This window comes from Cavia porcellus, unplaced genomic scaffold, assembly GCF_034190915.1.
Source record: "Cavia porcellus strain 051 isolate PalLab524CR breed Dunkin Hartley unplaced genomic scaffold, mCavPor4.1 scaffold_5, whole genome shotgun sequence".
Lineage (NCBI taxonomy): Eukaryota > Metazoa > Chordata > Mammalia > Rodentia > Caviidae > Cavia > Cavia porcellus.
In genome coordinates, this window is record NW_026947488.1 from 96,981,203 (window position 1) to 97,005,539 (window position 24,337).

Genomic DNA, 24,337 nt, shown 5'->3' on the forward strand with positions numbered 1-24,337 from the left:
CATGTATTGGTCAGCTTTTCATCACTGTGAGCAAATACCTAACATGCAATTTAAAGAAAGAAAGATTTGTTTTAGCTCATGACTTCTGAAGGTCCAGACTTTGGGAACCTGGTGCCACGGCAGAAACATCAAGGAAGAAGGGTGAGGCAGAGGGAGGCTGCTTAGCTGACTGCAACCAGGAAGCAGAATGCAAAGGGAAGAGTCTACGGCAGAGGAAGGGACAGGTGCCCAGAATGCCCCTCAGGGACCCGCTTCCTTCAACGAACTCCCTTTGGCTGCCTTAGAGGCCTGCTTAGGTGTGAATGCATGAGTGGCAAGCACATGGGTGAGTTTGTTATTCACAAGATCTCTCCACTTTCCAAAAGCCTCTGAATCCATGAGCCAGGTGGGGTGTGTGTGTGTGTGTCAAGTTTTGGTCCAAAATCACAATAGAGAAGACACTGGAGATCCTTGATTTTGGAGAGCGTCACAATCCTCACAGGCTTCCAGCCCACTTAGGTAAGAAAGCTGAATTCTGTGTGGTCACCTTGCACTGGAAAAGGATCTCACATCATCTCCCAGCAAACACCCAGTGCACTGTATCCAGGAACCACTGTGAGAAATGCACCATGTGTAAGCGTACACTGCTCCAGAGCCAGAAACCCCTGCACATTTCCATGGCTGGGACACAGGCTTTGCCTCCTGCTGACTCAGCAAGTAACACCCTCAAGAGCCCAACCGTGATTCTAACCCTGTCTGGCACTAGGGGGTTGAGTGTTTTGTAAAATGGAGTGGGGTGGGGGCACCCTGTTGAAGAGCATGAGAGCAAGGAGCCTCTGAGATGGGGAGGGCGGCCAGATGCCTCTGGGTTAGCACCAGCCGCAACTAAAGGCACACACTGACTTGGTTCTTGCTGCCTCTCCCCCTGCCAGCCCATGGGATGTACAGAGCAGCTTCGGGCCACCCTGTGTTGTCACTGTGCCCCTGGGACAGATGGCAAAGGCGGCCTAGAGAGAGACCGAATGGCTCTACCGGCATCACTTACCCACCAGCTCCTGGAAGAGCGAGACCTGGGAGAGTTGGAGTGGGGAGCCCCAGCCATTGCCTCATTCCCAGGGGCACATGGCCGTGGGGTGCAGAGTTCCTGGGCAGAGAGAGCACCAAAGCAGCTCCTACCACACTGCATTTCACAGTGATTGTCTCACTTTTTCTCTGACCTCATCCTGCTCTCAGAACTGCCTATAACTCCCATTGGCAAGAGTAACTTACATAGCAAAGCAACAATGTGAAAGCAACGTGGGTACAACTACAATCAACCTATAGGGTTCTAAGCAGAGTCACTTAACTACCACTGATCCAATAGGGAAATGAGTCAGGTAGCAAGGTATATGAAAAGACGGAAGGAATTCTTAGAAGGGTGGAGAGTAAGGGTCCAGGAGTTCTGGTCACCCACCTACACGTCTCATGCCCAGGGGACCACATGGTGTTAATTACAGTGTGATCTCAAACTGCTGATTATCTGTAAGAAGGCACGTAAGTCTAGCTACTGTGTCTCCATCCTGAAGCCTGTTTCCCTTCAGATTTGCCTCCAGCCATACAATTATGATGTCTTTATTTTTTATGTGTGTGCTGACTTCTTGGAGGGTTCACTCACCCTCTGACTGCATATTAATTTCTATCTAAATAGCTGTCTGTATTACTACCCATCAGCCAATAATATCCATGACATACGTCCTAGATTCTTTCCATTGTTCCCGAGTTTCTCCCACTTCGATCCAGCTCTGGCCTGGATCTCGGCATTTGCCTCCATGACTCATTTTAGACTTGTCATTGGGACTTTTCTGGCTTCTGATTCTAGTCTTACTGTCCATAACTGCGGATTAGGCTCTTTCACTGGCTTTCTAAACATTAAACTACAAAGGGCAGGAAGCTCCCTTTCTAGGGACTCCTTGAGTAACTGGCCATGGGCCCAGGCAGCTAGTGATGGCAAAAACTAACAGGAACTGACTGCCAATGAAGCCAGGAGCTGCACCAACTGGTTTACATGTCCTGCATGCACATCCCCATTGCAGGCAAAGCCACTGAGATCACATAGATTTTATGTCTCACATGGCGCCCTCAACATGCTGGCCAGCTACCCAGAGTTCCAAACAAGGAGTAGACTTTAAAAAGTGTCACCTTGAAATTCAGTTAAAGGCAAAACTGAAAAAGAATTGGGTAGCTCACATGGCTAGCATTACAGAGCAGGGACAAATGAGGCTTGGACGGAAGACATGGAACCACCCCATTGCAGCAGGAGGGTGGTCATGGAGCTGAGACCACGTGAAATCAGTACGAGAACCCGGAGCCAGCTCACTCACACTCCTCAACCAAGAAGTCTGGTAACAAGCAAGGAGGGACACGACACAGTGTGGAGGCAGACACACGATTATAAATAACTCCTCTTTCTACGTGCGATTGCGTGGGGAGATCACACACAGGAAGGGGAGAAAAGCGTCAGTTGACTCAGCGCAGAGAAGAATTCAGGGCCCAAGGGGAGGCAGAGACATGAGTGGGCAGAAAGCCTGCGGGGCTCCTCTGGAAGAACCCAGTGGGCAGGGAAGGCAATGGATGCCAAAGAGCTGGGAGGAGGAAGAGGAAGCAGAGCGTTCACTTATCTGAGGCCATCTGCTTTCTCAGGAAAGTAGGAGGAAAGGCCTTCTGCAAAGGAAGGGGCTGCTGAGATGGAACTGAAAACTGGCAGGAAAGTTGTATAGGGCTGCAACAGCCACCGTGGGGAATGGGACAAGAAGCTGAGGATGTGCTTCAGTGTAATGATTGCTAAGTGGGAACAGGAGCCCAGCTGAGGATACCGCTCTTAAACCCGTAATGGGGAAAAATCAGCCAGATGATGGGAGCTCTCCAGCAGGGAGCAGAGAAAGAAGCCAGTGGGCTGGTCTGAGTGCAGAAGCTTTGGAAACAGCTGAGGAGGAGGGGGAGGGGGGAGGGGGAGGGGGAGGAGGAGAGGAGACAAGAGTGATAGAAGGAGAAGGACTGAGAAAAGCAAGACTGTGAAAGATTGATGTCCATAAGGAGAAGAAGGGAAGGAAAATCTGGTGGAAGAGAAGGCTCCTAGAGAGGAGGGATAATGTTCACATGAAACTATTGGGCTTCCAATTTTCCTCTGTTCCTTATTCTTTGTATCTTTGGCATCTTAAACTACCATAGTGGTGAATTTTTTAGCATACTAGGTCAATTAGATCTCCTCTATTCCAGTCATTCTCCAGCCCACACTTCTGAGAGGTAAATTAAGCTTCTCTCATTGGTCTCTTGAGATCTGAAGTTCATTCCTTCAGGATTAGCCACCAGCCCATCCAAGGAGAATGTGTGAATCTGAAAAGGAAGCGCCCCTGGGTGAAGGTGACCATGCTCCAGGAACCTTGCTGGACAGGAAATGGTTGGCTGGCATTTTCCCTCACAATCACAGTGATCTCCATAACATAAGTCTGCTATCCTGGATGAACCCAAAGCAAATGTTTGGCAAATATACTTGGTGTTGTTTCCCTGAATTGGGACTCACATTTTGACTTTAAAAATGGATATATTGGAATCAGCTGTGGAAAACATTTTAACAATTTAAAAAAAAGAATATCAACAAAAAAGATCACAGCTAAGAGAACCCTAACATACATGTCTTTAAAAGAAACCCCATATCTAACACAGTGGCCAAATTCTCTCTTTTATGATGAGTTGGAAATTCTCATGGCTCCCAAAAGTTTAAATGCAATAGTTTAATGCTGGATTCATAACTCTTGACAGGTAAAGTGTAAATTGCTTGACAGGGTCAAATATTTTAAATAAATTTAAATCTCATTGCAAGAGAGAATACAAAGCTGGGGTAATTCAGCAGACAAAGGGGGTGTGGGCTTATCACTCCATCTTCAAACCAAGAGATATCTGCGTTTGTCCTCAGCTCCCCGCTTCAAATCTGTGAAGATCAAGACAGCTCAGACAATAAACAGAATGTGACACTGGAACGGGTCAGCAGCCGAAGTCGTACCTTCCCTCTAAGCTTTATAAAAAGATCCTTTAAACATTGAGATCTTTAGATGAAATATTTATAACACATATGGGCTGTCTTCTGTAAAAAACAAAAACCTACCTCATCTATAGATGGAATAGACAGCTCTCTTAGAGTAGTAAATGACAGCGGTTCTCAAAATCTGAGGAATAGCATTTGCCATTTGTTATTTAGTACAATTTAATCAATGAAACAGCCTCCTTTCTGCCAGGAACATTTGTTTTTGCAAAATGCACTGGAGTATGCAGAACCAAGCTTTAGGTAGCTGTTTTGGGCTCTAGGTTTGTGGTTCGGTTCTTTGGGACTGGGATAGAAACCAAAAAGTAAATAACGTGCTTACAGATTATTTTTTCAAAGAGAGACAGTATATATACCAATAAATGATTTACAAAGAGGCCAGTTATCTATGACAGAATAATTACTTATGGAAATTTATGTGACAACTTTTAACCTCTGCCAAGAACAATGTTTTTAGGCTACAAACTCTTCTGTCAGCATTTAGTATAAGGATGTAAATTAACTACAAATAAACTGAAGAATGACAAAGTTCAGAATAAATGATATTAACATGTTCCAAAGCCAAATACAAATTTCAGGATTATGTACTGCCAACCCCATCAGTGCTGGCTCTTACATTAGCGATTCTATACTTACATATATGAACTCACATAGCATGTAGTTAACACACAGAAACATGGATATTATAAATGTATAATTATTTTCCAGTTAGCATACTGCTGTCAAACTTCTACCCTTTGTTTTTCAAAGTACTACATTTTCTCTATGAAGGAAAATTGGCATTTACAAACCTGACCCATCCATTCCAGGACGTAAGTAAGTATGTGAAGCCTGTGTTATCCACAAGGCCGAGCAGAAAAGCACAGGTGGACGAGACAGGGTCCCGCTCTGTGCCCCATTCCACCGGCCACCCTCTTTGAGCCTCTTGTGAGTATAAAAACTCACAAAAGTACAAAGTATCATTTCCAGGGGCCAAATGGAAATGTACAATTAAAGCTTCATAATTTAATGGGGAAAGGCTCACTAGAAACTGAAAAATATGCCACAGTTGCTTGAGTGAAGTTTCCAGAAACAAAACAAAATCACTTCTGTGTTAGCCAGAGAGTCTGATGTTGGAGAAAACCCTCTGTTCTTACACATCAGCCTCAAAGCCACAAAATGCTCTCATCTCAGCTCTGAGCTTACGGACAAGCAGATGAATCTGTGCAGTGATGCTGTAAATTTAAAAACTGATGTTTAAAACCAGTAGATGATAGGTACAAAGAGATAGGCAGGTAGATAAATAATTGACAGAAAATAATAGTAGTTGATAGAATTCAAGCTGAATGATGGGCAAAAAATTCAAATGGTACTTTGTCAGAGTAGCTGATAGAAAATTAATGAATCCATTTGATTAAATTCCATGTTTACAATGTGAGGATGACACAACAGTTATAAATCAGGAACCTTCCTTGGTTTCATACGCTCATCTTGCTCAGTTTCTCTTGTTAAAAAGCTGTAACCTCATTCTACCCTTTTTGAGTCTACTAAAAGTCATAATAATATTAGATGTAAAAGGTAATTTTAGACACTGAGTTTATTTTTTACTCTCTGGAGTCTTGTTTTATAGATGAGTAAATAAAAAGGATAAAAACACTGAAAGGCAATTGATGAAATACAATGGGAAACTTGGTTATTTGTTGGAAAAAAAGTGTATTTTTAACAATAATAACTGAAAATAATAATAGAATGATCTTACAGTGTTCAGTATGTAATAGTTACAGGAGAAAAGTGTTCTGAATTCTTAGAACTTAGTCATTCCCATACCAGTCTTCAGAAGTAAGAACTATATACAGAGTATCTTTGTATTACGCATCTTAATATAAACAAGTTTCAGTCTCTTTTTCTGATATATACTGACAGATGCTTACTTTTCCCAGCTTTCTTGCAAATGTGAGGAACTAGTTCAAGGTTGATTAAGTCTGAGTGGAAATGGAGCACCTGAAATTTATCTTCAGGATGAGAAGAGGAGCTAAAACCATCTGGGAGTCAGTACTATCTTTTCTTAGTAAAAGAGGAGATTGAAAAGGGAGGGCTTTCATGCACCATGCTTTTCAAAGCACACAGAGGCTATTATTATTTGAAGATGACTCCACAGACAGTGGTGGCTGTACTATGTTTTGATGTGGCATTATTGCAGTAAGATTGTTGAGCATCTGGGCAAATTCAGAGATTTTTCTTCTTTGGAGCATTTATTAGTACTTAGTAGTCGTACTTATTAGTATTGTATGGAGCTAGTACTACACAGAAGTGGGAAGGTACAGACCTTGCTGCACAACTAAAACAAAACACACCACCAAAGTTTCCTTTCTACGTGCTTAGCAAGAGTATTTGCGAGGTAGACGCTTATGTCACATTATCATTACCCTTGAAGAGACTCGATGCTGAGTGATAGGAGAAGTTTAACTATACGTCTTTGTACACACGTGCAAATACAATATATAGGAGCAGTATCAGACTCAAGACCCCTGAAGGGCTCAGTAAAGGCAGTGAAAAGTTTCATGCATTACAGTATTATTTATTGAATGCTCTCTAGCATTGTCTTTCTTCAGTATAGATCACAGACACATTTCTTTAAAAGCCAAAAGCACAAGAATTTTAGAATTCTTTGTCTATCTAACCCTTAGCTGGACTAGTCTAAAATATTTCTGACCAGAACACGAGAACCACAAGCATCCACCTACCAAAGGAAGGTGATGTGTGATAAGCCACCGCCGTTTTCTAAATATGAGTATATGAACACTGCAGGCTCTGCTGATCATGCCCAGCGCTGTGAATTTTAGGTTGCTTATGCACGTAGGGAATCATGACTGTAGACAACTAATAGAAGAGCGTTCTCCAGAAATCGCTTTTCAAATATTTGTGACAAACAAAATAGATATGAAATGTGGTCAAAAAATATGGTAGATGTTGCCAGGATTTAGCTCAGCAGAGAAAGTGCCTGCCTGGCAAACATGAGGTCATGAGTTCAATCCCTGATACCAATCAAAAAAAAAAAAAAAGTATATGTTTAAATCTAAAAATGTTATTACAGGAAAAGACATACTACTATTAAACTTCCTCAAAAACAATTCCCTTCACTTTGAGCACATTAATTCCTGCCATTCCTGACATCATTCCTGCCATTTTCTGACAAGGTTCTAGAAGTCCCCTTCTGGGAATGTTCTTAGTTATGCTGTAGAGGCGCCTTAATGTTCTGAATCCATTCAAAGCATCTGCCTTCTATGGTCATATTTGCTAGGGGGAGGAGCCGGAAGTCACACAGTACTGGATCCAATGAATAAGGTAGATGAGAACACACTGTAATATTCCATGAGCCTGATTTCGCATTGCAGAGACTTGGCAGCAGCATTACCATCTCTATAGCTGCATCCATCTCTGTCATCGTGCGCACTCTCTCTCTCTCTCTCCCCCCCCCCTCTTTCTCTCCCTCTTTCTCTCTGTCTCATCACAACTTGTAAAGACATTCACAAAAGATTTTTGGAGCTGCTTTCAAAAGTAGCAAGAATTATGTAATACATGTTCAAAGCTGGGCAGAGTCATTTGAGAAGGTTTAACAGTGATTCACATCTTACTCTAATGATTTTTTAAAATTTAAATATTCACTATATGTTTTGATCATGCCTTGTGTATCTTAAAATATTGCATATACATGTATTAAAGAGTATATACAATGTCTGCCCAATTAAAGAAAACTAATTTGGATTATGAAAAATATGTATATATGATAATCACATCTTGGTTATATACTCATTATATATGTATACATGTGGATACATTTTCTATTTAAACTAAACTGAACAAATCCAATGGATTATTTCCAGAGCATTTTGTAATGATAGCTGCTTCAGCTTTGATTAAATGTCATCCTATAACTGCAACTGAGATTTCAGAAAAATTAAGCTAACATAAATTGCCCCATCTTACTTCTACATATTTCAAGTCACAGATTTTTTTATGATAAACACCCTAACTTTTTAATTTGTATTATCTTCGTAAAACACCCTGATTCTATGTGTATGGAGCTTACATCTCTGCTACAAACATCTGGCCTAAACATTACCTTGCAAACCTGCCTGGGACCACTGTCAGGCCAATTGTGTGAAACACTACTGGAATACGCTTCTACCCTCCACCATCTAAAACTGTGAAATCAGCTCTCTGAGGGTACAGACCGACCTTGGCAAAACTTCCTGGCTAAGCTCACTTATTCACTATTGCCGTCACTGTAGCCATCAGCCTGGATCATCTTTGGAGGAAGAAGCGAGAAAACAGAAAATGCTGCTTGGTGAGAGTATCGGGATGGTGTGAGAGAAGAGAATGAAATCCCTGCATGTTGATTTATTCCCATGCTTGTCTTTGTGCTGAAGCTGACAGTTGAAAAACACTGGTATGAGAGACCCTCCCATGGATAACTGGGAAAATGTGGTAAAATGCTTTGTTCACCCGGATCTTGAACACAGTTATTAAAACCTCATGCCACAGATTACTTTCCTACCTATGAAGCTCTAGAGGACTCCTTAGCTCACGTGGTGAAGCAGAAAACCTCTTGTGGTGGCTTCAGCAGATAATCATTTTTGTTTTAAGCAGATATAGAATAAAATTTCTCATTTATTCCAAAAGATTTCCTAAAAGTTTTATTTAATGATTTCCAAGAATGACATTTTTGCTTTATCATTCTATTGCAAACAAACAAGTCATCCTAGTAGTTAATTTCTTTTGAAGATATTTTAGTATTGCCTTTTCCCTGCTTGTTAAACAAATAATTAAAAATGCAAAAGAGGGTTTCAAATTGCAAAATCCCAATAACTGGTAAAAGGTGGTAAGATTGCATTTCAAACAAACTAGGATTCTGTGACACTGACAAAGTACCAGCATGTCAACATTTACATGTGAAAAGCAGAATCACTCTTGTTCCATTTCATGATGGCAAGGGCAAATAGAAATTTTTAGTAATCCTCTTTTGAAACTGGGTCCACCATGTTTCATTTTTAGTACAAAGAAAATTAAGTAAAAATAAATGAATGACCCAATTCAGTTTGCTGGAGACCTCAGTCTCAGAACTATTTCAAGAGTCCCCATTCATTTCCGGTTGGTAATTTCAGCCAATCACTGCACTAAGATACTCGGTCAATCTGACAGTGGACAGGAACACGGGGCAGCTCTGTGGATGCCAGGAGCAGGTCTGGGACTGGATGTGTGTTTGGCATGAAAGAGGCAGATAAGCTGCTGCTGACGAAGCCAATAGACCAGAAACTAAATTAATGCCAGGTTGTTAGGACAAATCACTATAAGAACAGGCCTGCAAGACGAAACAGTACGCTGCAAATCCAAGTTGTAATTAAACAGATACCTTAAAGCTAAAGCTTGAGGACAGGGAAGAGAAGGGACAACCACAGTCATTTTGGAATTACTGTGGTCTCTACACAGGCGGTCACTGGAACAACCAGCTCTGGTCTTTGCTAGCCTGAATATGACTTTATTACCTCAGCTAAAGACAAAACCCCTAACAATCTCAGGTAACTCCAAGGCTAACATTTTGAAAGTCAGATTTTCTTGGTAAGTCTTCTGATAGCTTTGTTCTAAAATAAGATTTTAGATAGTATTCATAGATATTTTAATTGACTTCTATTTCTGTTACTATATCTAAAATTAAGGATGATTTTCATACCGCAAAACGGAGAAATAGAGGCTCTAAATATCCTACAAAATATATCACAAAATTATTAGCATAAAATGTTCCAATCTTTCTGTTAACTATCTGTTAACTTCTAGAGCAAAATGCTGCTTTAGGGCTCTTTTTGAGTCATTAGAAGTCCATCAGTTTCCTTCCAAACCAGTCTCATTTTCTGGGGCAGCTTCATTGCCAGGAAAATGAAACTCACCTGACCTGGGTCTTCTCCAAAACATTCTCCTGTCAATATGCTAAAATGTTTCAAATAACATCACAGAAAAATAATCCTCAGCCCCTTGCTTTCCCCTTTCCTGGTACATACAGGAGATTTACAGTGATCATTTTGTTACCCATTTTGCTATACTGTGCCTCTTAGGATCACTGCCCCAGTAGTTCACCGCCTACTTAACCATCTAAACAACACAAGTTCACGTCGGAGAGCTCTGCAGGTCAGCACGTGGGTTTTACTAAGCTAAAATCAAGGTGTTGGCAAAACTAAGGATGTTAATTTTGTTCCTGTGTGAAGGTGGCAGAAGAGAATCTTTCTGTTCATTCCGGCTGTGGGCAGTTTCAACTCCTTGCAGCTGTAGGACTTAGGTCTCCTCTTCCTCGCTCTCCACTGACAGCCATTCCTGGATTCTGCAGGCCAGCCACACCCCTGGGGTTCAGGATCCCATGTCCTCTGTTTTTAAAGCCAGTGACAACGCAAGTCTCTCTCATGTTTCCCTCGTATTTCAAGTCCGTCTTCATCAGCTCCTGTTGTGTCTCTCCAGCCCACTCTCCACATCTGCAAAGTCCCTCTGACCACATCACGTAACAAATTTAAGGATTCTGGGAACCAGGACCTAAGCACTTTCAAGGAAACCATTATTCTGCCCCCCGCATCATGAAAATGTTTGGTGTCACAAAGCAGTTAACTCAAAGCAAATCCATACACACAAATAAATACCGAAAATAAAAATTACTTGTTCACCTATTTCAATGTCTTCAAAATGCAAATTTGGTTCCTTATTAAGTATCCCACTTTTCAAATTGCAAAAATAACACTATTTAACATTAGAAGGATGGAAATATATTAGATGAATTCTCAGAGAAAACCTTGTGCTACGATTTAGTAAGCATGCTAGAGCAGTTTCTCATTCACCCGGACAGAGCACTGATGTTGAAATTAGACACCGTCAAAATCAAGCAAATTAATTTCTTAAATAGTTTTATGAAATGTAAACTGAAGGCCTGAAAATAATGAAAACTATCCATTTCTGTCCCTAAAATAGCATTGCTAATTCTTTAACTGAGTAAAAATGCAATAGGAAATAAAAAATATTTTTAAATGTTCATTTCTTTTTCAGAAACTTGTTTTTAAAGACAAATTATAACAATGATTTAGATAATAATTACATATATATCCTTTATATAAATAAACATATCTAAATATATTTAAGGTGTATGTCCTAAAAGTTTACTCATCAGCATGAGTCACCAAAAAGACTGAAAATTATTATGCTGGTAGGTTCAAACAAAATATACTGGATTGTTACATTATATACTGAAATTGTACAAAAGAAATACTTAATCAATTAACTTGATGTCATCACTTTGCAAGGATAAGATCTAGATTTATTATGATTTCAATTAGCCACACAAAAATTTCATAGCAAAATAGTTTACTAAGAGTCTTCTTATTTGGGAAAAATTAGGTAAATATTTTTTAAATGGAACTTTTTCTAAACTGTTATGTTTAACCACTGAACTTTAAAAGCTATGATAACATGAGATATCATTCATCCCTCGGGAGTGGGTAAAGAGTTAACATGTTATTTTTAAGGCATAGGTCTTCATTTCCTGTAGTGACACATGCAAATAAATTTTTTCTAAATTTGTTAGCAACAGCTTAGGAATCTCTTGAATTTTTTGTGTAATGAATCTTTTGTATTGGTGACCAGAATATCATGTCACAATCCCTGTTGTATAGTTGTAAAATGGATAATAAAGGGCAAATAATGCTCATAATTCTATTTCCCCTCCAGTAGAGTGCATTTCATTCTTTTCGGTTTTGTCTGTGTTAGTGTCTAGTAGATGCACATAGCATGTTCCTGTCACAAGCATAAATGAAGTGACATCACTTACCACACTATCCCCTGAGCCCCCGAACCGATAGGCTTTAGATTCTGGTAGCGCTTGAGGACCGTGAAGGTCGAGTCTCCCACTTCCACACTGTAGAACTGGTTGTCCACTTTGCTTTTGCTCATGTTGTAATGTTTGGCAATATATGACACATCCACTTGTTTATCGAATCCCTGGCCAAAAGAACAACAAAACCATGAGACAAATGAGCCGAACAAATGAAAATAGAGGCAACCACGTCTACTCTTTAATGATCTCTGGCACACACTTATCTAGAATCTAGCTCAGGTAGCTTGCAAAGGAAATGATGTGTGTGGGCTCACGATGATCATCTGGAATAAAGCAGCTTAAACATGTAAGGATTTTTTAAAATATTAAAACTATTTGAAAATAGAATAAACGTAGATCTGATTCACACAATCTTTTTTGAAGTCTTTCTTTGAAATCATTCATTTATGAGGCAAACATACACTGAGAATGAACTGGTCTCAAGAACTGTATTAAATATTTGAGAACTTAAATAAATCAGGCAGAGATAATCATTGATTATCACTATGATTGTTATGAAAGGCCAGCAGTTGTATCTAAACACTTCCTCTAAACAACTGACATGCAGTTGGAGTTATTTTAGTGAACTAAATTTGAATTAAATGGTGTTGGTTTCATTTGTCTTCATTAATACCAAAATTACCCTTCAGTAAGTCTTGAAATATTTTAATTTAAATTCACATTGTTCTAAAATACTATTTTAGATCAAATATCTAAATATTAAAAGAGAAGTACTAAATCTATGAGAAGAGAAAGTAGGTAGAAGTCTTGAAGACATGGGGGTAGGCAAGAGCCTTCAAGAACAAAATGCAAACTACGCGGGAAGTGCTTCAAAGAACCAACAACTGGGATCTCTTCCTATTAAAAAGTTGGTGCACCTCAGAAGCAATCACTCACGGTGTGAAACGACAACCCACAGAATGGGAAAACATTTAGCTGACAGCTTCTCAAAGGAGAAGAGCATATAAAGAACTGAAAAAAATCAGATGCCCAAATTCAAAGACCCAGTCCAAAAATGGACATCAGAGATGAATGCCCACTTCTCAGATGAAGAAATATAAATATAATAATATATGAAAAAAATTAAACGTCACTGGTCATTTGAGAAATACAAATTAAAACAAAACTGAGATTCCACCTCACTCCAGAAAAAATGGGTCAAGAAACCAAGAAACCAAGCAACAGCAAATGCTGGAGGGGCTTTGGGAAAAAGGAACCCTTCTCAACTGTTGGTGGGAATTCAGACTGGTGTAACCACTGTGGAAATCAGTGTGCAGGTTCCTCAAAAAACTAGAACTAGAGGTCCCATTCAACCTTGCTATTTTCTTTGTGGGTATCTTCCCAGAAGAATTAAAAACATACCACAGTGATATATGTGCACCTATATTCACAGCAGCACAATGTGTAGTAGCTCGATCTTGAAAACAACCCAAATGTCCATCAACCAAGGAATGAATAAAAATGATGTGATCTTTTTATACAAGGGAGTACTACTCAGCCATAAAGAAAGATAAATGTGAAACTTTGATAGGTAAATATGTGCATCTAGAGACCATACTCAAATAAGTAAATTAAGTCAGACTCACATGTGTAAACATCATATTGTCTTCCTGGTGTGGTAAACTGAAAGAGTAAATAAAAGTCTAATGTACAATAGATATTGTGAAACAGGAAAAAGTTGTCCCAAAGGGAAAAGGAACTTGGATGGATAAAATGACACTAGGTAAAGGGAACAAAACACAAATCAATTATACTATTAGTATCTATTAGTTCATTAACGAGGGTCTGTGCTATAGTGTTTGGAGAAATTTGTATGCTCATGTCTTATACTATGAACTATTTTAAATATAACAACATGCAATGTATTAACTATTGGTTTTCTCCTATTATTTTATGAAATTTTGTTTCACCCTTCTTTCATAAAATACAAAAAAATTAAAATAAAATACTTTTGTTTTATATATCTAGATGATTTCATTTTCTGTTTATCTTTAAGAGAAGTTCATCTATCAGTCACAATAATTGAAGAACTCAACCTGAAATTTTGAATCATTTTCTATGTATTATGTAAGCACCACTAGCTATGATTATTATGCTTCTATTATACTCTACGATATGAACATTACAGGTTCAGTGGAGAGAAGGGCCTTCTAAGTTACTGACTACCCAGTCTGGCACCTCACACTAGTACGATGCCTCCCTAATAGTTACGCTTCTTGATGGTTTTGTTTGGATTTTAAACAAACCTGCATTCTCTGTGCATTCCTCCACAATGAAAAACGAATCACCTAAGCTGGCAGTTCCCAACAGCACACTGAGGGCATTCAGGAAGTCTGTAGCACACTTTGCAACATGACAGTGCTGGAAGATATGATTTACATTTATTCGGCTTGTCTCCCAAGGCTGGTGGGCCACGGTGAGCGGGACATTCCGAATGATCATAAGTTCCTACACAGCTCCAACTTCCAAATGTTCTGTGAAAGTTTTAACTAGTGAAAACCTACTTAGGGTACTTTGAGCTCAGAATCAAAGAACTTCACATGAGTTAACATACAATAACTTTTCTGAAAATCCGATTCACATAATTTGAAAGATTTTAACCTCTTTCACATCTGAATTTCTGCTTGGTAGCTAAACCCTGTTCTTGTGAAGTTTTGCCATTTCATTACTAAGTAAAAATTGAAATAAAACCACCGCCTAATCTCTGCTTGCATGCCCTTGAAAGGGGACTGTGACAGTATCAGTAACATAAGTGAAGATAATCCCAAGGGGACCACTTGGACATAGCTGACCAAAGCTATGCACACAGCGTGAGGATGTGGAAGTCCCAAGCCTACATAACAGGCAGACCCAAGAGCTGACCTGGACAAGAGGTATGGTCCTCATCTGGGTCCCAGGTGACTGCAGGATTCACTATCAGTGTACTCAAGGTCTATTCTGGACTTCGTGACACGTGAACTGGCCAGATTAAAGTTCTGGTTCTTCCTAAGACAGACACTAATGCAGCTGGAGCCACAGTATGAAATGCTTCTATCGCCACAGTTCACTCAGGAAGTTTGAAGCACCTAAATTGCCACGTGTCCTTGTTCTGATTCTTCTCACACCTTTAATATTCTGAGCAAACACATAACCCTGGCATGTAGGGCCTCGCACACCTCGGTAACCCCTCCCCACTTACCGCCCTCACCCTTGCTCTCCTGGCTCCTCACTGCATGCTGCAGTCTGGCGCCGCTCAGGGCTTGCAGCGGCTTTCGGAGCTGCGCGGTTAGTCTACATATTGGACTGAACCAACCTGCTGGGTTTACTCTTCTAACATTCAAGTGCACATTAAAAGACACCAAGGGAATTTCCTGATGCCTGCCATTCATTTTTCAGCCATACCCTAAGAGGTACTCAAAAGTATTTAACCCAACAAACCCTGATGATCCAAGCATCAGATAACTAGTTTGGCCCTGGAGATACGAAGGACAAGATAAGGGCCCAGACTGGACTGGCGAACTCAGCAGTTAAGACACAGATAACATATTCCATTGTAGAATGAAGAAACGTATAGCAAACAAACAGAAAGACAGCAACTAACTACTGGCATTCAGCATTATCACTGGTTCACTCAGCTAGTGTATGCCAAACCACCAAAAAAACTGGCAATGTTGGAAGGAGAGATCTGACTTACACGATAACCCTGGGCCTCCTTTCTCACTGGATCTTAGATGTGTGTGTGTGTGTGTGTGTGTGTGTGTGTGTGTGTGTGTCCATCTGGAGCTTAATAAACAATAGATCCTGGTGCTCACAACACCCTGGCAATGTGGATTCAAACATGTAAATGTAGAAATCCTGAGAATCTGCAGGTTCCGAGAAGTCCAGCTAAATTGAAGATCTGAGTGCCTATCACTAGGGAAGACCACATCAGAACGATCATTCACCAAGTGTGATCCCTGACACATCAATAGCATCCTGGCTGACACTTGTCAGAAATACTCACCCTACCCCATCCCACTGAGTCAGGAGCTCTGGGGACGGAACCCCGTGATCCGTGTGTTAATCAGCTCTCTCAATACTGCTGCATGGTGAAAACCACACACGGAAGGGGCAATGGGCTGGAGATAGAAACAGATGACATGGCTTTGCCTGAGATGCTCAGAGGGTGGCATCCTTACTACGAAGCAGAAGTAACACCGCTGTATTTGCACCAGGACACATAGTGGTTCAGTGAACTGCTGAATTCTGATGCTCACAGAACATGCGAACTGCAAATCAAGAACCAAAATGGAGCAAGGACTGTGACATCTCAGGTCCTACTTTTTAAATTGCCCCTGACTCAAAGTTCATAACATCTCTATTCAGTCTGTGCCTGGCCACCTGCTGTAATAAAGTAAATAATTTCCTCTCAGCAACTTCCAACACTGTCTCATAATTTTTACACCATGTACCTGAAAGATTTTTCATACAACAGAAATGCTATATATGGGCTTGGGACAGTTGGCACAGTGATTAAACCATTGCAATGCAAGAGTAGAACATAGCAGTAGCACATCTGATGACCATGCAAGACCCTGGATTGGATCCGAGTACTGGAAAAAACAGAGGTAGAGCTTATCCCAAAATTTAATAGTAAGAATTCTTTCACTCACAAGGACACAATAAGAGCTATTTACATGAAATGCCTGATCGCCTGGCACACTTTCTAAAATAAAATTTCTCAGTGTTACTTATGTCCATTACGGAGCATATGGTTTCTCATAATAAAATTGGAAATCATCATCATAAGGTTTGTGAATCTCTCTCTTTTTTCTCTGTTGTCCTTCTCTCTTGCACACATACACACACATGTTTCCTCTTAAGCATTTTCTTTATCTATAGCTTGGAATTAAACTTTGGATAAAACCTAGAAGTTAGAGAATGAATTCTTGAATGTACCACAGATAATTGGTGAAGTCTACTTTATTTAAGTGCTAAGACATGGAAATAATAGCGCTGGATGGAGTCACAACTAAAAATTGCATGGCAAGTACACTGTGTGGAAGAACTTCCCCCAGATCCCATCTGTGCTCCAACCTCAAAAATCCAAATAGAGATTTGAAAAGTTCAGAGCATATTTAATATGGCATATATTATTCTTTGGCTTCCATACAGTCTTCCCTGTCAGGATTGTAATGCTCAAATAAAAACTTCTCTCTATAAAATGTATCCATGAACATATGCCAGTAACAACACAATGGGGAAATATTGTCAGTGCTGAAAATAATTTCTGTCTACTTACATTTTAGTAGTTACTGCGTTCCCGTGATAGGACAAAATTCTAAAGTTTTAACATGGATTGAGCTCTCAGGGCTGGAGTTTTTTTAACAAATAAACTTCTGAGCCTCACTGTGAAGATTGTCATTCACTGGGACTCCAGTAATGGCCCATAGTTTATGTTTTTAACAAGTGTCAGGTTTATCTCTAATTTATATTTTTGTCAGTATGTGTTTGCAGTACATAATGATTCCGTTCACCACAGGGAGTTGGTACAGAACATGGCACACATTCACTCTTTATTTTTGCTTCCTTTCCTCCACCCTCCATGTCTTGGCTCTCTTTTTCCAAAAGATTCAACTCTCTTTTCCTATTATCTATTTTTTACTTTGCTCTTTAATTTGTATATATTTCAGCTTTTGTGTCTGATTTATTTCACTTAACATTATGGCCACAACCTATAACCATTTTCCTACAGATGACTCAAGGCTATCTCCCTTTATGGCAGAGTGGTGCTCCACCATATATAAATACTACACTTGCTTTATCCTTTCATCTTTCCTGTTGATGGACATACAGGCTGCTTCCAAGATTCAGCTATTATGAGATATGCTCTGCTATGAGCACGGGTGTGCATGCACCGCTACAATATGATGCCTCTAACTCTTTCAGGAAAATACTGACGAGGAGAATAGCTAGAATGAATGGAATCCCAGTTCCAGGTTTTGATTTCCACAGTGGTTGTGCTAGTTTATACATGCTGAAATCTGCTGTTTTAGAGATAGTAGATAGGAGGTATCACCACTCAAATAGAGTTAAGGGAGAGGCAAAAGTGGGGAGCAGCCCAAATCAACAAGTACAGAATGTGGGAGCTAAAATCAAAGAAAGTCTGCTGCTGTCAGCAGCTCCCCACTGTGTGTAGACGCATTCTCACTGCCGAGGGGGACGACATGCTCTGACCTACGGTTTCCATTAGCTCCTGCAAACGAGCACCCCGTTATCTATTTATGTTAAACTTACAACAAACACTTCAGGGGAATGTATGAAACTCATAGGTATTTATAAATAATATGTATTTTAAATGTTAAACCATCACAGTAATAACTTTTGGAGATAAACATGGTTTAAAATAACTATACGTTTGCAACAGCTTATTCTCTTTATCTTTTTAAAAAGTCATTCTTCCTTGTCAGATAAGTTTATATTTGAATGATTCAACAATGACTTTTATCTCGATATTGTTGAGTGTTCTTCACAAAAATTTCAAAGCCAACTTATTTCCTCCCTCTTCTCCATCTGTGGACAAAATTTAAAGTTAAGTTGAAAGAAGACTATTGCTACTGGCAGCTAGGTAGACAGAGAGGAAATCTGAATGTAATCTGTTTTGTGAAAAGATTACATTTTGTGCAGAACTGTAAGAAAAAGACATTATACAGTAAGTCCCTGTCGCCAGTTCAACTGTTCAGCTATGGCCATGAAATTTGCCAAAGAAAAATGGCTTTCATGACTGATCTGAGCTTGCAGGGCTGCAGAGCTCCCACTACATTTCTCCCACATATCACAGCTCATATTCCAGGAGCACAGCCTGCTTGCTTCTCTTGGAGATGACTGTGCTATGTCAGGAAACAGTGAGGATTCGCAGTCTTTAGAGGTTACGCTTCCTTACTTTCTTTTGAACAATATATCTGAAAATCACATCAAGCTTGGGTCAGTTCTGCACTGAATAGCTGTTCAAGCTTGAGCAAGCTATTGTTTATTACTGATACCATGGATGATTTGTTTATTACTGATACCGTGGATGATTTCACAAAGGATTTGTTAATTCACCATAAAAGCTATGGGAACAAAGAAAATTGTTGAGTTCAGCTTGAGGAACAAATGTTAACGCAAGCAAGCTGGAAATGACAATTTTACCTGAAAGCTTAAATTATGAATATCTACTGCTTTGAGCCCATAACTTAATGTTGTGCTTCTAGAAAGACAAAGGAAAAATGACAAAACCACAACAGAATCAGAGAGAGTAGCAAGTTTCAGTTCATTAATCTCATAAAATAAATCACAGAAGTTCATGGGGGAAATAAAATACCTCTGCCCCATGAATTTGGGAAGAATATATCCAATAGTTCTTTACATGGTAATTCTAGAATCAACTAGCAGCTTGTACATACAAATAATAAGACAGAATATTTATAAACCAAAGACAGAATTTGTCTCATATGGCTTGATACGATGTAAACTCTCAGTAAGACAGGGACAAAAGTACAGGTAAGCCAGCATTATTGGCTATTGAATTATTGCCTGTTCTGTTCACTATAGTTTTACACTGTATTCTGTTAACTCCTTGAAGCTGATAGTCAAAACAGATGAGGAATGCAGCATGCAGAGCTGTCAGTTGATTGGCTCAAAATACAACTATTAGAACTATTAATTAGTGGCACCAGTTAATTTGAATTAAAATCTATTTAATTCTAAATCATGTGTTCTTTTTTTACTAAACCTCTAACCCAGCTAAAATAAACTAGAACATAGAAGTAGTTTTCTAATAATGAGATGAGCTACAGAAATGGGTCTTAAAAAATCAAGAGAAATGAATAACCCATTTTTCCTTACGATCTTTCATTAGTTAGCTTACAGTTGGAACTTAATCACACATTAACTGATTCATGTTGAAATAAATAATTGTGGGTTAGTGACATAACATTGGATTTCCGAAGCTGCCATGAAATATAAGAGATCTGAATCCACTCATTTGTTAAATATTTACTGAATACCTATGTGCAGTATGCACTAGGAAAGGTACTATGGAAAAGAAACTGATTTCTCTAGATAAAAAAGTCAAGATGGATTAGCTGAAAAATATATTTTCAGAGAACTAATCAATGTCAAATATTCTTTTGATATTTCCGTTTGCACCCTAAATGTTATCTACCAGAAGTCATGATTCTACTTTTGACACAAATATGTTCTATTTATTCCAAAATTTATGACCATCAGATTGAGTTGGTTTGTGATACCACTGCAAGATTGTCATGTAAAGTTAGCAGAAACCCTGCCCGCCATTCTGTTTGTTGTGGCAAAAAGGCTTGCACTCAATCCATTTTATGTTTGTTTTAAAGGGGGACATTTGAGACAGTAGCACTCTATGACATTTAGGATTGACTTACTTCTGTTAAGAATATATTTCCCCACTCGTATTCTGGCCGTGTGATCTAACCTCCATCCTTAGTTAGCCCAGACATGGCCACTGTAGAACCAGTGGTTTATAACAAATCAGTGCTGCAGCAAACAAAGACTTGACGTATACTTAATCATTACTTTCAATTACTGGCAGAAGCACTTAATACTAATCAATGGTAAAGCAGGCTTGAATGCTGTCTTCTTTCTGTACTAAGGAAGAAAACCAGCACTACTTGGATTCTCCTAGGGTACTGCACGCCGGGGCGCTGTGCTAGGTGTCTAAAGAATCATTTCATGTAAGAATTTGTATTCTCATTCTATGATTGAGTAATTCTAGACAAGAAACCTTGGAGAAAGGTACAAGTTGAGCTTTTTATCTCTTGGTTTAGCTTAAAATCATGATGGGAGGCTCTGGGCAAGCTTTCCATAACATAGCCTTGGTTTCCTGTGTACAAAAGCATGGCAAGAACTAATCTCCAGATCCCAGCTACACTAGGCTGCACTCTGCACATTTCAGGCCTGCCCAGGCCACGCCCAGAGACCTTTCAAATCTGGAAACTCAGCTGGCAGCTGGGGTGAGTCCTGCATGCCATCTGGAGCCCCAGGAGACTTTAAGATCATCTTTCCCAGGGCTCAAGGACCTGCCCAGCTCCCAGCCACACTAGACTAGCCTTGGGAGGCTTTGTGGACCCACTATATTATACCCAGTGACCTTTTTCAATCACAGGAGTTGAGAGCAGGTGAAGTGAGTTCCAGGGCATTGGTCTTTGCCTGGGGAGAGCTTTAGCCCATCATCCACATTGATTAGGTGCCTGCCCAGCTTCCTGAAACACTAAAGATGGCATGGGAGGGCCTGAGGGCCTGACTGGACCATGCTCAGCAATATCCATTCAGTCCCATGAGCCTGGAGCATAGGACACGATTTCCAACACATCTAGGGAAAGCCTTGGAACAACACTTGAAACACAGAAATATAGGAAAATGACAAAACGAAAGACCAAAATGCAATCTCAAAACTCCAGCCCATCCCAAGAAAGTCTAGGAGCCATGTACACAAAAGAAAATATAGACCATACATCTGAAATACCTGCCATAATAGCAACTGAAATAAAGAAGTAACTCCAGGAAGCATTAAAGGAACTCAACTCAGAAATAACCTCCCTGGTAAAGGAAGAAATGATAAGAGTAGTGAAAGTGATGCTGAACACATCTAAAGAAGACACAGTTAAAAAATTAGAGGAAGAAAACAAAAAGATAAAATCTCTGGATGAACAATTTAAGAAACAGAATGCATCAAGCAGATTCAAAGAGATACACAGGAAATCAGACATTCCATTGAAAGTTGTCAAAACCGACTCAACAAAAGCGAAGATACAATTTCAGACCTCGAAGACAAGAATGTAGCTAGTGAACAGGAAAGGAAAGATCTTTTAAAAATAACAAGGCATCAGGAAATAACAATTCAACACCTGCAAGATGATGCAAAGAAAAACATCATGAGATTGACAGGGATAATTGAAAAATAAGGGGACAACACAAATGGTATCAACAGGCTATTTACAAAAGTAATAGCTGAAAATTTCCTAAACCTGAGAATGGAAACTGACATTAGGATCAGTGAAGCACACAGAACTCCAAATAGCCATAACCAAAATAAAACTACACACAGACATATAATAATCACCATCCCAGAAATCCAACATAAGAATAAAATACTAAAATCTGTCAGAGAGAAAAGACAGATCACCTATAAAGGAAGGCCTATCAGAATCACAGCAAACTTCTCAACACAAACAATGAAGTCAAGAAGAGATGGAGTGAAGTATTTCAGATCCTAAAGGAAAATGATTTTCAACCTAGACTGATGTACCCTGAAAAACTGTCCTTCAAAATGGATGGAGAAATAAGATACTTCCATGACAAAGAACAGCTGAAGAACTTCATGATCACCAAGCCAACTCTGCAAAGAATATTGAAAGACAGTCTAGGTACACATAGGAAAAAGCTACTAGGCAAGGTAGACAATTAAACAGAATGGAAAGATAAAGATGTAACAGCAGAAATAATAAGCCAATATATAATAGTCAATAATAAGCCAATATATAACAGTTATAACCATTAATGTAAATGGTCCCAATTCACCAAGTAAATGAAACAGACTGGCAGAATGGATCAAGAAACAATACTCAATCATATGCTGTATGCAAGAAACCCATCTGACCCAAAAGGAAACTCACAGACTGAAACTCAAAGGATGGAAAACAATATTTCATTCAATAGGAACCAAAAAAAAAAAAAAAAAAAATCAGGTGTAGCTACTTTGTTTGCAGATAATGTGAACTTCAAACCAAGAATGATCCTAAGAGATAAAGAAGGTCACTACATACTGATTAGAGGAAAACTTCAAGAGGAAGAGATAACTATCTTAAATATATATGCACCAAATTTCAGAGCACCCAGTTATAAAAAGCAAGTATTAATAGAAATGAAAAATCAAAGTAGCAATAACACAATTATAACAGGAGACCTTAACACAGCATTGACACCAAGGGACAGATCAACCAGACAGAAAATCAGCAAAGAAATAACAGAACTGAGTCATACCTGTGAACAAATGGACTTGATAGACATATAAAGAGTGTGCCTTCCAACAACATCAGAATACACATTCTTCTCATCAGCACATGGGACATTCTCTAAAATAGACCATATACTAGCTCACAGAACATATTTAAATACATGCAAAAGAATTGAAATTATCCCATATATGTTATCAGATCATAGTGCCATGAAACTAGAAATTAATGATAAAATATACTGCAAAAACCCCACAAACACATGGAAATTGAATAATACACTCTTGAGCAATCAGTGGGTCACAGAGGAAATTAAAGAAGAAATTAAACAATATCTACAAGCAAACAAAAATACAAACACAACTTACTGGAATCTGTGGGATGCAATGAAAGCAGTCCTCAGAGGAAAATTTATTGCACTGAGTTCCCACATCAGGAAAACAGAATGAATACAAATAAACAACCTGATGCTATACCTCAACCATCTAGAAAAAGAGCAAGTCAAGCCCAAAGCCAAAAGAAGGGAGGAAATTATAAAAATCAGAGCAGAAATTAATGCAATAGAGACTAAGAAAACAATCCAAAGAATCAATGAATCAAAGAGTTGGTTCTTTGAAAGAATAAATAAAATTCATAAGCCCCTAGCCAAGCTTATTTAAAAAGGGAGGAAAAAGCTCAAATTAGCTCAAATTCATGCAATAAGGAATGAAAAAGGCAAAGTCACTACAGACTCTGTGGAAATACAGAAGATCATCAACACTATTTTAAAAACCTCTACTCTGATAGATTCGATAACACAGGAGAAATGAACAGGTTCCTAGAAGCATAAGAAGTACCAAAGCTGGGTCAAGAAGATGTAAAACTGCTGAATAACCCAATTTCTATTAATGAAATTGAAAATGTAAGTAAGTCTCTACCTACAAAAAAGAGCCCAGGCCCAGACAGATTCACTGCGGAATTCTACAAGAAATACAAAGAAGATTTAATGCCGACACTTCTCAAACTCTTCAATGAAATACAAAGGGAAGCAATCCTTCCTTAGTCATTCCTGGAAGCAAATATTACTCTAGTACCAAAACCTGAGAAAGACCCAATTAAAAAAGTGAACTATAGGCCAATCACCCTAATGAACACAGATGCAAACATTCTCTATAAAATATTGGCAAATAGTATGCAGCAAATCATCGAGAAGATTATACACTATGACCAAGTGGGATTCATCCCAGGCATGCAGGGATGGTCCAACATACGTAAATTAATAAATGTAATACACCATATCAATAAAGCCAAAAGTAAGAATCACATGATCATTTCTATAGAAGCAGAAAAAGCTTACATAAGGTTCAACACTCATTCATGATGAGAAACTTACAGAAAATTGGAATAGATGGTCTTTATCTCAATATG

The 24,337-nt window shown here is 39.1% G+C and overlaps 1 protein-coding gene across 5 annotated transcripts in view; it reads right to left on the minus strand.

The window, feature by feature from the left end:
• Mapk10 (mitogen-activated protein kinase 10) overlaps positions 1 to 24,337 on the minus strand; it is a 282,143-nt gene that overhangs the window by 96,616 nt on the left and 161,190 nt on the right. For all 5 annotated transcript variants that reach the window (XM_063249378.1, XM_063249377.1, XM_063249376.1 and 2 more), the window contains one exon: positions 11,898 to 12,067. In XM_063249378.1, coding sequence (XP_063105448.1) covers positions 11,898 to 12,067 — 170 coding nt within the window. The remainder of the gene's footprint in view (positions 1 to 11,897; positions 12,068 to 24,337) is intronic.